The 12337-nt window shown below is 39.8% G+C and overlaps 1 protein-coding gene across 3 annotated transcripts in view; it reads right to left on the bottom strand.

Moving 5' to 3' along the window:
* The window catches only part of BMPER (BMP binding endothelial regulator), a 314190-nt gene that overhangs the window by 217760 nt on the left and 84093 nt on the right, over positions 1-12337 (bottom strand). For all 3 annotated transcript variants that reach the window (XM_056520437.1, XM_056520438.1, XM_056520439.1), the window contains one exon: positions 8617-8699. In XM_056520437.1, coding sequence (XP_056376412.1) covers positions 8617-8699 — 83 coding nt within the window. The remainder of the gene's footprint in view (positions 1-8616; positions 8700-12337) is intronic.

The following is a 12337-nucleotide window of genomic DNA, read 5'->3' as shown; positions in this document are numbered from 1 at the left end:
TTCCCGACTCCAAATATGGCAGTCAGAATAAATCCCCGGATCAACGTTCTGTCCCTATAAATCTAGTATACATAACCGGTGATATTATTATTCTCCAAAAATGCATCCAGACCCCTTTTGAATTCTTTTACAGAGTTCAATATGACCACCTCCTCAGGCAGAGAATTCCACAGTCTGACTGCTCTTACAGTAAAGAACCCCCATCTGTGCTGGTGTAGAAACCTTCTTTCCTCTAGACGTAGAGGATGCCCCCTTGTTATAGATACAGTCCTGGGTATAAATAGATCATGGGAGAGATCTCTGTACTGTCCCCTGATATATTTATACATAGTTATTAGGTCATCCCTAAGCCTTCTTTTTTCTAAACTAAATAACCCTAATTCTGATAATCTTTCTGAGTACTGTAGTCTACCCATTCCCCGTATTACCCTGGTTGCCCGTCTTTGAACCCTCTCCAGCTCCACTATATCTTTCTTGTACACTGGTGCCCAGTACTGTACACAGTATTCTATGTGTGGTCTGACTAGTGATTTTTACAGCGGTAGAATGATTTTCTTGTCGTGGGCATCTAGGCCCCTATTGATGCAGTTGCACCCCATGATTTTATTTGCATTGGCCGCAGCTGCCCGACATTGGTCACTACATTTACTGTTAACTAAGACTCCTAAGTCCGTTTCCACATCAATCGTCCCAAGTGTGCTCCCATTCAATGCTTTATGCCAGCCTGGATTTTTCCTCCCCATGTGCATAACCTTACATTTATGAGTGTTGAACCTCATCTGCCACTTCCCAGCCCAAACCTCCAACCTATCCAGATCCATTTGTAACATTGCACTGTCCTCTATAGTGTTAACCACTTTACAGAGTTTAGCTTCATCTGCAAAGATTGCTACTTTACTATCCAGCCCCTCTTCAAGGTCATTAATGAATATATTAAATATGACAGGACCCAAGACTGATCCCTGTGGTACTCCACTGGTAAGAGTCACCCAGTCAGAATAAGTACCATTAATAACCACCCTCTGTTTCCTATCACTGAGCCAGTTACCGATCCCTCATAAAGCCATGCTGATCTGGAGTCATACATTTATTTTTATCAAGATATTCCAAAATAGCATCTCTTAGAAAACCCTCAAACAATTTACATCCAACAGAGGTTAAACTGACAGGTCTATAATTCCCAGGGTCACCTTTTGTCCCCTTTTTAAATATTAGCACCACATTTGCCATGCGCCAGTCCTGGGGAACAGTCCATGTTACTATATAGAGTCCCTGAATATTAAAAATAGGGGTCTGTCTATTACATTATTTAATTCCTTTAGAACACAGGGGTGAATGCCATCTGGACCTGGTGATTTGTCTATTTGGATTTTTTGTAGGCGGCACTGTACTTCTTCCTGGGTTAGACAGGTGACCTGTACTGGGGAGTTTACCTTATCTCACTGTATTTCACCTGGCATTTCCTTTACCTCGGTGAATACAGTGGAGAAGAATTTGTTTAATATATTAGCTTTTTCCTGATCTCTTCATCATTTTTTAAAGGGCCTACACTTTCATTTTTGACCTTTTTGCTATTTATATAGTTAAAGAACATTTTGGGGTTAGTTTTACTCTCTTGGAAAATTAGTTTTTCAGTCTCTATTTTTGCAGTTTTTATCTGTTTTTTTTACATATTTTACTTTTTTCTCTATAGCTTTTTAATGCTTCTTCACTGCCATCCTGTTTTAGTAGTTTAAATGCTTTACTTTTGTCATTTATTGATCCCTTAACATTTTATTCATCCATATTGGTTTTCTTTTATTTCTGACCCTTTTATTCCCATAAGGTATATACATCTTACAGTGAGAATTTGAGATATTTTTAAAAGTCTCCCATTTAGCTTCAGTATTCTTGTTTTTGAGGACATTATCCCATATTATATTGTTAAGGGCTTCTCTGAGTTGGATAAACTTTGCCTTCCTAAAGTTCATTGTTTTTGTGGCCCCTCGAGAGATTCCCTTATTGAAGAACAAGTTATAATGTATTATATTATGATCACTATTTCCTAGGTGTCCTTCTACTTGCACATTAGTTACTCTGTCAGGTCTGTTGGTTAATATTAAGTCTTGTAGGGTGCCATCTTTGGTCGGGCCCTGCACCATTTGGGACAGATAATTGTCTTTAGCTATTGTCAGAAACCTGTTTCCTTTATGAGATTCACAGGTCTCGATCTCCCAGTTTATATCAGGATAGTTAAAGTCCCCCATTATTATCACCTCATTCTGATTTGCTGCCTTGTTTATTTGCCTCAGTAATTGATCTTCTGCCTCTTCCATTATGTCTCGTGGCTTATAGCAAACCCCATCAGAATTTTTTTTTATCTCCATATATTTCTACCCATAATGACTCCACATTATCGTTTACCCCCCATATATCCTCCCGCAGTGCGGCCTTCAGACTGGACATTACATAAATACAAACTCCTCCCCCTTTCTGTTTTGTCTGATCCTTCCTGAATAGACTATAACCCTGTATGTTGACCACCCAGTCACAGCTATCGTCCAACCAAGTCTCTGTTATACCCACTATGTCATAATCCTCCTCAGACATTATCAACTCCAGTTCGTCAGTTTTATTGGACAGGCTTCTGGCACTAGTCAACATACAATTCAACGGTGTATGTTTTTTTTTCTATGAAGCCTATTCCTATTAACTATTCTAATCCCTCCCTCCGCTCCACCCCCAGGTACATTAATAAGTCCCCCCTCTCTATCTACACTATCTTCCCCCTCTATGTTGTAGGTTTCCTCCCCCAGTCCCTAGTTTAAACACTCCCCCACCCTTTTAGCCATCTTCTCCCCAAGCACATCTGCACCCTCCACAGCTGTAGAAGAGAATAAAGGGCTAGCTGACTGCCATAATGAATACTTCTGTTCAGTTTTTACAGATGAAAAAAGAAAAGGACCTCCATTAGGGAGGAAGCCTAATGAATCATGTGATGCATGTGTCTTTACAGAAGAAGAGGTTCTACATTTGCTGTCTAAAGTAAAGACAAATAAGTCACAGGGGCCTGATGGCATACACCCAAAATTATTAAAAGAGCTTAGTGGTGAGCTAGCAAAACTGTTATCAGATTAATTTAAATGGGCACTGTCAGATACAAAAACTTTTGATATGTTGTAAAGCATGCAAAACCAATAGGTTTTGCAATTGCTTTCATTAGAAAATATTCAGTATTTCATACTGAAAAAGCCAGTCAAACAACTGCCCCCCTGCCTGCTTGGACACAGGACCCACTTCCTTGATTGACAGCTGTGAGCGCAGGGCTCACAGCTGGAGGAAAAATTCTCCCACTGTCAGCTTGTGTCCCGCTACTGTCAGTGAGGACAAGCTGGGAGTTGTAGTTTTGCTAATGCTAGGGGAGATGTGAGCAGACAGCATACTGAAGGAGGGGGCGGAGACCTGCACAGGGAGACCACGCCCCCTCCCTTTGAGAGGAATTCAGACTAGTGAGCTAAATTAAAAGTGTAATAAAAAAATAAATAAAGGTGCTAGACACATAGAAATTAGATGTACATGGTCAGGATTAGGTACTGAGTGATATATTTAAAAATAAGTTTTTTAGTTGGATCTTACGGGTACGGTTTAACCAATCACTGGTAACAGGAGTCATCCCGGAAGATTGGAAATTAGCAAATGCCGTGCCCATTCACAAGAAAGGTAGTAGGGAGGAATCAAGCAACTAAAGACCAGTAAGTCTGACATCAATAGTGGGGAAATTAATGAAACCCTACTAAAGGATAGGATTGTAGAACATCTAAAATCCCAGGGAATGCAAGATAAAAAACAACATGGGTTTACTTAAGAGAGATCATGATATTTTTTGACTAGGTGAATAAAATAATAGATGGCGGAGGGGCAGTAGACATCGCATATCTAGATTTTAGTAAGGCTTTCGATACTGTACCACAAAGAAAACTTATCAATATAACTACAGTCATTGAGCTTGGACTCCAGTATTGTTGAGTGGATTAGGCAGTGACAGACAACAGAGGGCTGTAGTCAATGGAGTATATTCAGAGCAAGGTCTTGTTACCAGTGGGGTACTCCAGGGATCTGTACTGGGACTTATTTTGTTTAATATCTTTATCAGTAATATTGCAAAAGATCTCAATGGTAAGGTATGTCTTTTTGCTGATGACACAAAGATATGTAACAGGGTTGATGTTCCTTTTCCATTTTACCTTACCCTCAAGACTTTTTGCAATGTCACTAATGAATATATTAAACAAAATGGGTCCCAGTACAGATCCTTGAGGTACTCCACTGGTAACAAGACCTTGCTCTGAATATACTCCATTGACTACAACCCTCTGTTGTCTGTCACTCAGCCACTGCCTAATCCACTTAACAATATGGGAGTCCAAGCTCAATGACTGTAGATTACTGATAAGTCTTCTGTGTGGGACAGTGTCAAAAGCCTTGCTAGCTTTTTGCTTTTTATGATTTTGTACCACAGTGGTCTCTTCCTTTTCCTGCTGTTACTGACAAGTCTAATGATATTTTCTGTTGCCTTCAATAATGCATCTTTTTTAGTAGTCCCATTTCTCCTGGACTCCATGTAAACCATTCCAGACTGATAGGGACTCATTTATGACTAATCTCATTTTTTAAAAGTCTGTTTTTCTAAAATCTGAAACTTTTGTTTTTGTGTGGTATGAGTCCTTCACTGTTATTATATTAAACCACACTGACTGGTGGTGATCACTAGATCCCAAGCTTTCGTATAAAATAACATCATATACCAAATCCCCATTTGTGAATACCAAATCCAAAATGGCCTCCCTCCGAGTTGACTCCTCAATCACTTGTTGAAGAGATAATCCCAGTAGGGAATTTAGAATATCTGTACACCTGGCAGAACTAGCTATTTTGGTTTTCCAGTTTATATCCGGAAGATTGAAGTCTCCCATAGTGATAACTTCTCCTTTCATTGTCATTTTAGCTATTTCCTCAACTAGTAGATCATCTAATTCTTTAACCCCTTAACGACGTCCTGCGCCGGCTCCCACGATATGAAGCGGGATCGCGCCACGATCCCGCATCATATCGCGTCGGTCTCGGCGCTCATCAACGGCCGGGACCCGCGGCTAATACCACACATCGCCGATCACGGCGATGTGCGGTATTAACCCTTTAGAAGCGGCGGTCAAAGCTGACCGCCGCTTCTAAAGTGAAACTGAAAGTGACCCGGCTGCTCAGTCGGGCTGTTCGGGACCGCCGCGGTGAAATCGCGGCGTCCCGAACAGCTGACCGGACACCGGGAGGGCCCTTACCTGCCTCCTCGGTGTCCGATCGGCGAATGACTGCTCCGTGCCTGAGATCCAGGCAGGAGCAGTCAAGCGCCGATAACACTGATCACAGGCGTGTTAATACACGCCTGTGATCTGTGTAAAAGATCAGTGTGTGCAGTGTTATAGGTCCCTATGGGACCTATAACACTGCAAAAAAAAATTTAAAAAAAAAGTGTTAATAAAGGTCATTTAACCCCTTCCCTAATAAAAGTTTGAATCACCCCCCTTTTCCCAGAAAAAAAATAAAACAGTGTAAAAAAATAAATAAAATAAACATATGTGGTATCGCCGCGTGCGTAAATGCCCGAACTATAAAAATATATCATTAATTAAACCGTACGGTCAATGGCGTACGCGCAAAAAAATTCCAAAGTCCAAAAAAGCGTATTTTTGTCACTTTTTATACCATTAAAAAATGAATAAAAAGTGATCAAAAAGTCTGATCAAAAAAACAAAAATCATATCGATAAAAACTTCAGATCACGGAGCAAAAAATGAGTCCTCATACCGCCCTGTACGTGGAAAAATAAAAAAGTTATAGGGGTCAGAAGATGACATTTTTAAACGTATAAATTTTCCTGCATGTAGTTATGATTTTTTCCAGAAGTGCGACAAAATCAAACCTATATAAGTAGGGTATAATTTTAACCGTATGGACCTACAGAATAATGATAAGGTGTAATTTTTACCGAAATATGCACTGCGTAGAAACGGAAGCCCCCAAAAGTTACAAAATGGCGGGGTTTTTTTTCGATTTTGTCGCACAATGATTTTTTTTTCCGTTTTGCCGTGCATTTTTGGGTAAAATGACTAATGTCACTGCAAAGTAGAATTGGCGACGCAAAAAATAAGCCATAATATGGATTTTTAGGTGAAAAATTTAAAGGGTTATGATTTTTAAAAGGTAAGGAGGAAAAAACGAAAGTGCAAAAATGGAAAAACCCTGAGTCCTTAAGGGGTTAACTTGGCCAGGTGGTCTATATATCACATCTACACGAGTTACTGCATGATTACCAAACTGCAACGTAACCCTAACTGACTCTATGTTGGCCTCACTAACTTGTATTAGGTTAGATTGTATGCTATCTTTCACATACAGGGCCACTTCTCCTCCTTTCTTGCCTTCTCTGTCTCTTCTATATAAAGAGTACCCTGGTATGGTTAGGTCCCAGTCATTACTTTCATTAAACCATGTCTCAGTAACAGCCACTTAATCTACATTCTCAGATGCCATTATTGACCCACAGGCAGAACTTCAGAAAATGAAACAGTGGATGCAAAATCCTGTACATCATTCCAAAGTGTGATAAAAGATTCCTTCACCTTTATTCTCTATGCATAAGATAGGGGATAGAAAGCTGATCGGTGAGGGTTCCACAGCAAGCACCCCTATCAATCACAAGAACTAAGGAAAACGATCCCATGAATGAATGGAGCGCACCATGCACGTACTGCCAGTGCTTCATCTGTTATCTCTGAGTGCAGAGCTGACCACGCATGAGTGGTGCACACATTTATTCAAGGGATATTTTTTCTCTGTTTTTGCGACTGTTAGGAGACTCAGCGATTGGAAAGGAAATAACTTTGCAAGCTGAGAATACCCCCTTAAGAAGGACATCTAACAGATCACCATGTTCAAAGAAGACAGAACCATGAGGGGAATTCATCAAGCTGTTTAGAAATCATATTTTTTTATCTAAAATTGTCTCCAAAAAAAGTCTAAGTCACTTCTCCTGCGACTGTTGTGTGACTTTTGCTATATACGTCTTTTGCTATAGATTATATCTGAAAGTTAACTACCATGTGCAGTGCTTTAGACTAGTTTTATGCAGTTGGCACAGATTCATTATCTGCGACTTTTCTCTGAAAGTCTCAAAAAAGTCTAAAAAAAAGTTGCAGCACCGTGATTTACACTCAAACTCACACCATGTCACTTCTGCCCTGGAAAGTAGTCTAAACGAGTAGAATGGAGCCGGTTAATTCATCAAGTGGCATGCGACCTTTGGTGAATTTGGAGCAGGAAGGTATATTCTTAGGCGACTTTTCACATCTATAATAGCACATATACTAGTAAAATATTGATGAATGCCCTTCCATGTGTGTATATATTACTACTAAACTATCGTGTATATTGTTTTGGAAAACAATGATGTGTAAATGAGCAAATGGATAAATCTGGAGTGTTGAATAGACAAAAGCAGGAAAAATTTAGGAAACATTCTTCCATCATAAAACAGATGGATGCAAATCTTAATAAAAGATTATTAATGTTTATGTAGTGCAAGAATATCTGCATATAGTGTTTTCCAGCAAACACCTTGTCAGCAGCCCATGTAAATGATTGTGATACAGCAGAGCTGCCTTTTTTTCTCTTTTCATGTCTATATGTTATGTCTTCTATAAGATAAGAAGCTATTCCTAGAAACTCACTCATCGGTTTCGGCTGCTATTTTTATGTCTTGACAAACATGATTAATTTCCCGTCTAATGTTAAGTTTATGGGATTTGGGCAGTTGTGGTGCTTCTTCTCATGACGAATGAAATAAGTTAATATATGACGCTGAGATGTAGTCACGAACAACTTTCTATTTCAGGAAAAGATAAATATTCAGCATAACTATTATAAATTCTTATGTCTGTCTCCTGGCAGTGAGAATTGCAATGTATTTTTGAGTGGGTTAAAGGAAATCCTCACTGCTGATGGCACCCGCACCGATCTAAATTATTGTCCGCATATCCTTATTTAGTATGTGCTAACAAATTCTTTATAAGTAAAATGGGCACAGATTTATATTCATTGTGATGGATGGAGAGATGGGTTACTGTAAATATTTTAAGGCTTATGGGTGATTTAATGAAATAGAAAGCAAAGTTGCCAAAACAAGGGTGCATTGCTTTATATGAGCACTTCCTTACATACAGTCTCTAAAGTTAGATTATATACTTATAAATACTATAGACATAATAGAGAGTTCGTTCTATGACTGCACCATATGATTTGTTCTATACTTTCACCAAGAGAACTTTTAAACTATACCTAGACATTTTAGATTGAAACTCTTTGTGTTATATGCATTTATTTTTACATCTTTTGTCAGTACTGGCCTATCTGACATGTATTCTGTGATATGCTAAAATTATAGGGCTATTTTGAAAATGCATATGTAATATTATGCAAATATTATGTGGCTCATCCTGTTTTTTGTGCAGTTTTTATGTTGTAATAACCATCCTCTCTGCTATACATTAGCAATATATGATCTTTTTCATGACCACAACTTACTATGCAGGAACACTTAAGACATTTGTTCTCTTCTGGCTGAAATTCATCTCCTTCTTTATAGTGTCGGCCTTCATATACACAACCTGAAACAGACAGAGGAAGTGGTTAGGAAAGTGAAAGGCCCCACAAAAGGCATCTTTTGATCCTTGCACCATGTTATCACCACTTCCTTAGGAACATCATACAATTATAATGATCTTGGGGACAGTACTTGTTATCTGTACATGCAAATTATATGGCTCTGTGTATCTTAAGTGACTGGGTGGTCTCATGTCATTGTAAGGATACAATTTTGTAACAAACCAAAAATAAATGTAACGATAATTGAGCCTCTAGCCCTATTTTATCTGCAACCTATTGGTGTCTATACAAAAGTTAATCTAAAGGTAAAGCTAGCTAACTACATTAGGTAGCTACTGTCTGATTTGTCTTGCCCAATTGCACCATCATATGAACAGAAGGGAGAAAGCCACTGCTAGGCTCATCTGGCAGGAGCTTATCTTCTCAAAAGTAAAAGGATTGGGCAGTTTAAAGGGGTACTCGATCCCTAGACATCTTATCCCTTATGCAAAGGATAGGGGTTAAGATGTCTGATCGCGGGGGTTCTGCTGCTGGGGTCCCCCGCAATCTCTCATGCATCAACCCCATTTCTCAGCTGCACAGAGTGGCCGCCACACCCCCTCCCATAGCCTTGCATTGAGGGGGTGGGGGATGATGTCACAAGGGGGCAGAGCCGTGATGTCATGATACTCCGTCACCTGCATTGCCTGTCATCAGCCACAGAGCGATCCTCGCTCTGTGCAGCTGAGAAACGGGGGAGCTGCAGGAGAGATCGCGGGTCCCACCACTGGGGGGTGGGTCCCCAGCGGCAGAACCCCTGCGATCAGACATCTTATCCCCTATCCTTTGGATAGGGGATAAGATGTCTAGGGGCAGAGTACCCCTTTAAATCCATATGACCAACCTTTATCTCCCTTGACATCTGCCATCGGGGGGAAGGTTGGAAGCCACCATATACATTAGATGGTTGCTGCTCCAACAAAAAATTGGTGAGTTTTGACAACAATTATTTAACGTGTATGGCCATTTTACCTCCAGATATAAGGTGGCCATACACCCTAGACCAGTGATCTCAAACTGTGGCCCTCGAGATGCAAAACTTCAACTCCTAGCATGCCCGGCCAGCCGTTGGCTGCATCCTATGGCTGTCCGGGCATGACGGAAGTTGAAGTTTTGCAACATCTGGAGGGCCACAGCCCTAGACAGCTTGCAGCTGAATCAACTGTGCACATGCAGGCTCAGACACTGGCTAATCTCCCTTTATAACAAAAGGATCAGGCATGTTAAAGGGTTACTCTGCTGGAAAACATTTTTTTTAATCAACTGATGCAAGAAAGTTAAACAGATTTGTATTTCCAGTACTTCTCGGCTGCTATATGCTCCAGAGGAAGGTCTTTATTTTGAATTTCCTTTCTGTCTGACCACAGTGCTCTCTGCTGACACCTTTGTCCATGTCAGGAACTGTCCAGAGCAGCATATGCTTGCATTGGGGATTTGCTTCTACTCTGGACAGTTCCTAAAATGAACAGAGGTGTCAGCAGAGAGCACTGTGGTCAGACAAAAAGGAAATTCAAAAAGAAAAGAACCTCCTGTGGAGCATACAGCCGCTGATAAGTACTGGAAGGATAACAATTTTGAAATAGAAGTAGTTTACAAATCTGTTTAACTTTCCAGGACCAGTTGATTAAAAAAAAAATGTTTTCCAGCAGAGTACCCCTTTAACCAGTTGACGTCTAAGGACGAGCCGGCTCATCTTGAGACAGCAACCGTTGTATGACGCGGGCTCCCGACTCGAACCCGCGCCATACCGGAATGCCGCCAAGCTGTTACTGTAGCTGGGGGCCGACGTTAATAGCCGACATGCGGCAATTGCCGCAGCCGGCTATTAACTCTTTAGATCGCCGCTGTCAAAGCTGACAGTGGCATCTAAATGGACATTTAAACCATCCCTGGTGGTCCAGTGGGGTGGATCGCCCCCCACAGCGTGATTGCGGGGGGCGATCCCCTGCTGAGGTAGCCAGAGGGCTTACCTCACGTCCTATGCCGTCTGCTGCGATGTGAATGATAAAGCCTGGCAGGACCAGGCTTTATCAAACGAGCGCAGAGCACACAGATCAATGTGGTTCTATGAAACCACATTGATCTGTATGAGGAATCTAATGATCCATCCTAAAAGTCTCCTAAGGGGACTAAAAGTGTAAATAAAAAAGTTGAATAAAAAGTTAAAAAAAACACCCATTAACCCCTTCCTTATTAAAAGTTTAAATCCCCCACCTCTTCCCAAATTCCACATGAAAATATGTAACCATAATAAAATTAAACATATGTGGTATCGCCGCATGCATAAATGTCCGAACTACAAAAATATATCATTAATTAAACCGCACGGTCAATGGCGTACACGTTAAAAAATTCAAAAGTCCAAAATAGCGTATTTTTGATCACTTGATATATAATAAAAAACTGAATAAAAAGCAATCAAAAAGTCTGATCAATACAAAAATGGTACAGCTAAAAACTTCAGATCACAGTGCAAAGAATTAGCACTCATATCGCCCCGTACATGGAAAAATATAAAAGTTATAGGGGCCAGAAGATGACAATTTTAAACATATTAATTTTTGTGCATGTAATTAGAATTTTTTCCAGAAGTATGACAAAATCAAACCTATATAATTTGGGTATCATTTTAATTGTATGGGCCTACAGAATAAAGACATTTACTGCATAGAAACGGAAGCCCCCAAAAGTTACACTTTTTTTTTTTTCTTCAATTTTTTCGCACAATGATTTATTTTTTTTTTTTTTGTTTTGCCTTAGATTTTTGGGGTAAAAAGACTGATGTCATTACAAAGTAGAATTGGAGGCGCAAAAAATAAGCCATCATATGGATTTTTAGGTACAAAATGATTTTTAGAAGGTAAGGAGGAAAAAACGAAAGTGCAAAAACGGAAAAACGCTCAATCCTTAGGGGGTTAAGAATCCAACTGCATGATGCTCCTTTTCTCCAGCACATAATATGGTCAGCCAATCAGTTGGCGAGTTTGGCAAATCTTGACCACTGGGCAACAAGACACTGCCAAAATCTAAAATTGTAGCATAATCATATAACTTCTATATCAAAGAGAACAAAAGAATTGGCTCACCTTTTTCCACTATAATTTTAGAAAGTGAAATTAGATGTTTAACTTTATTACCCATGGAATGTTACAAAAAGGATTAAAAAATAATAATAATCTGGTTTCCCTGAAAATAGCTATGCTTGTCAGTTCTGTTCGGTATTGCAGCTCAGCCCCACCCAAGTGAATAGAGTTGAGCTGCAAAATCAGACACTGCCCACGGCCATTAATAGTATTGTTTTTGGGGGGGAAGAATCCGACTATTTTTTCTAATACACAGTCTAACACATTATTTTACATACTGGAAGAATTCAGAAACATATACAAAAACTTAAGGCAAATACAAGATTAAACTGCAACTAGAAACAAAAAACTTACAATTCATTTTAGGTCCATAACTCTACTTTTCCCTAAAGTTTCAATTACCTGAATCCATTTATTTTGAAGGTCTCTAGCTTTGTCATTCTAGTTCACAGTTGGTCTAGACAACATGATAAGCAAACGGTATGAGCCTCTTAGGAGTCTACATAAAAATGCCACCT

Source organism: Hyla sarda, chromosome 5 (assembly GCF_029499605.1).
Source record: "Hyla sarda isolate aHylSar1 chromosome 5, aHylSar1.hap1, whole genome shotgun sequence".
Lineage (NCBI taxonomy): Eukaryota > Metazoa > Chordata > Amphibia > Anura > Hylidae > Hyla > Hyla sarda.
This window is presented reverse-complemented; position numbering and strand designations above follow the sequence as displayed.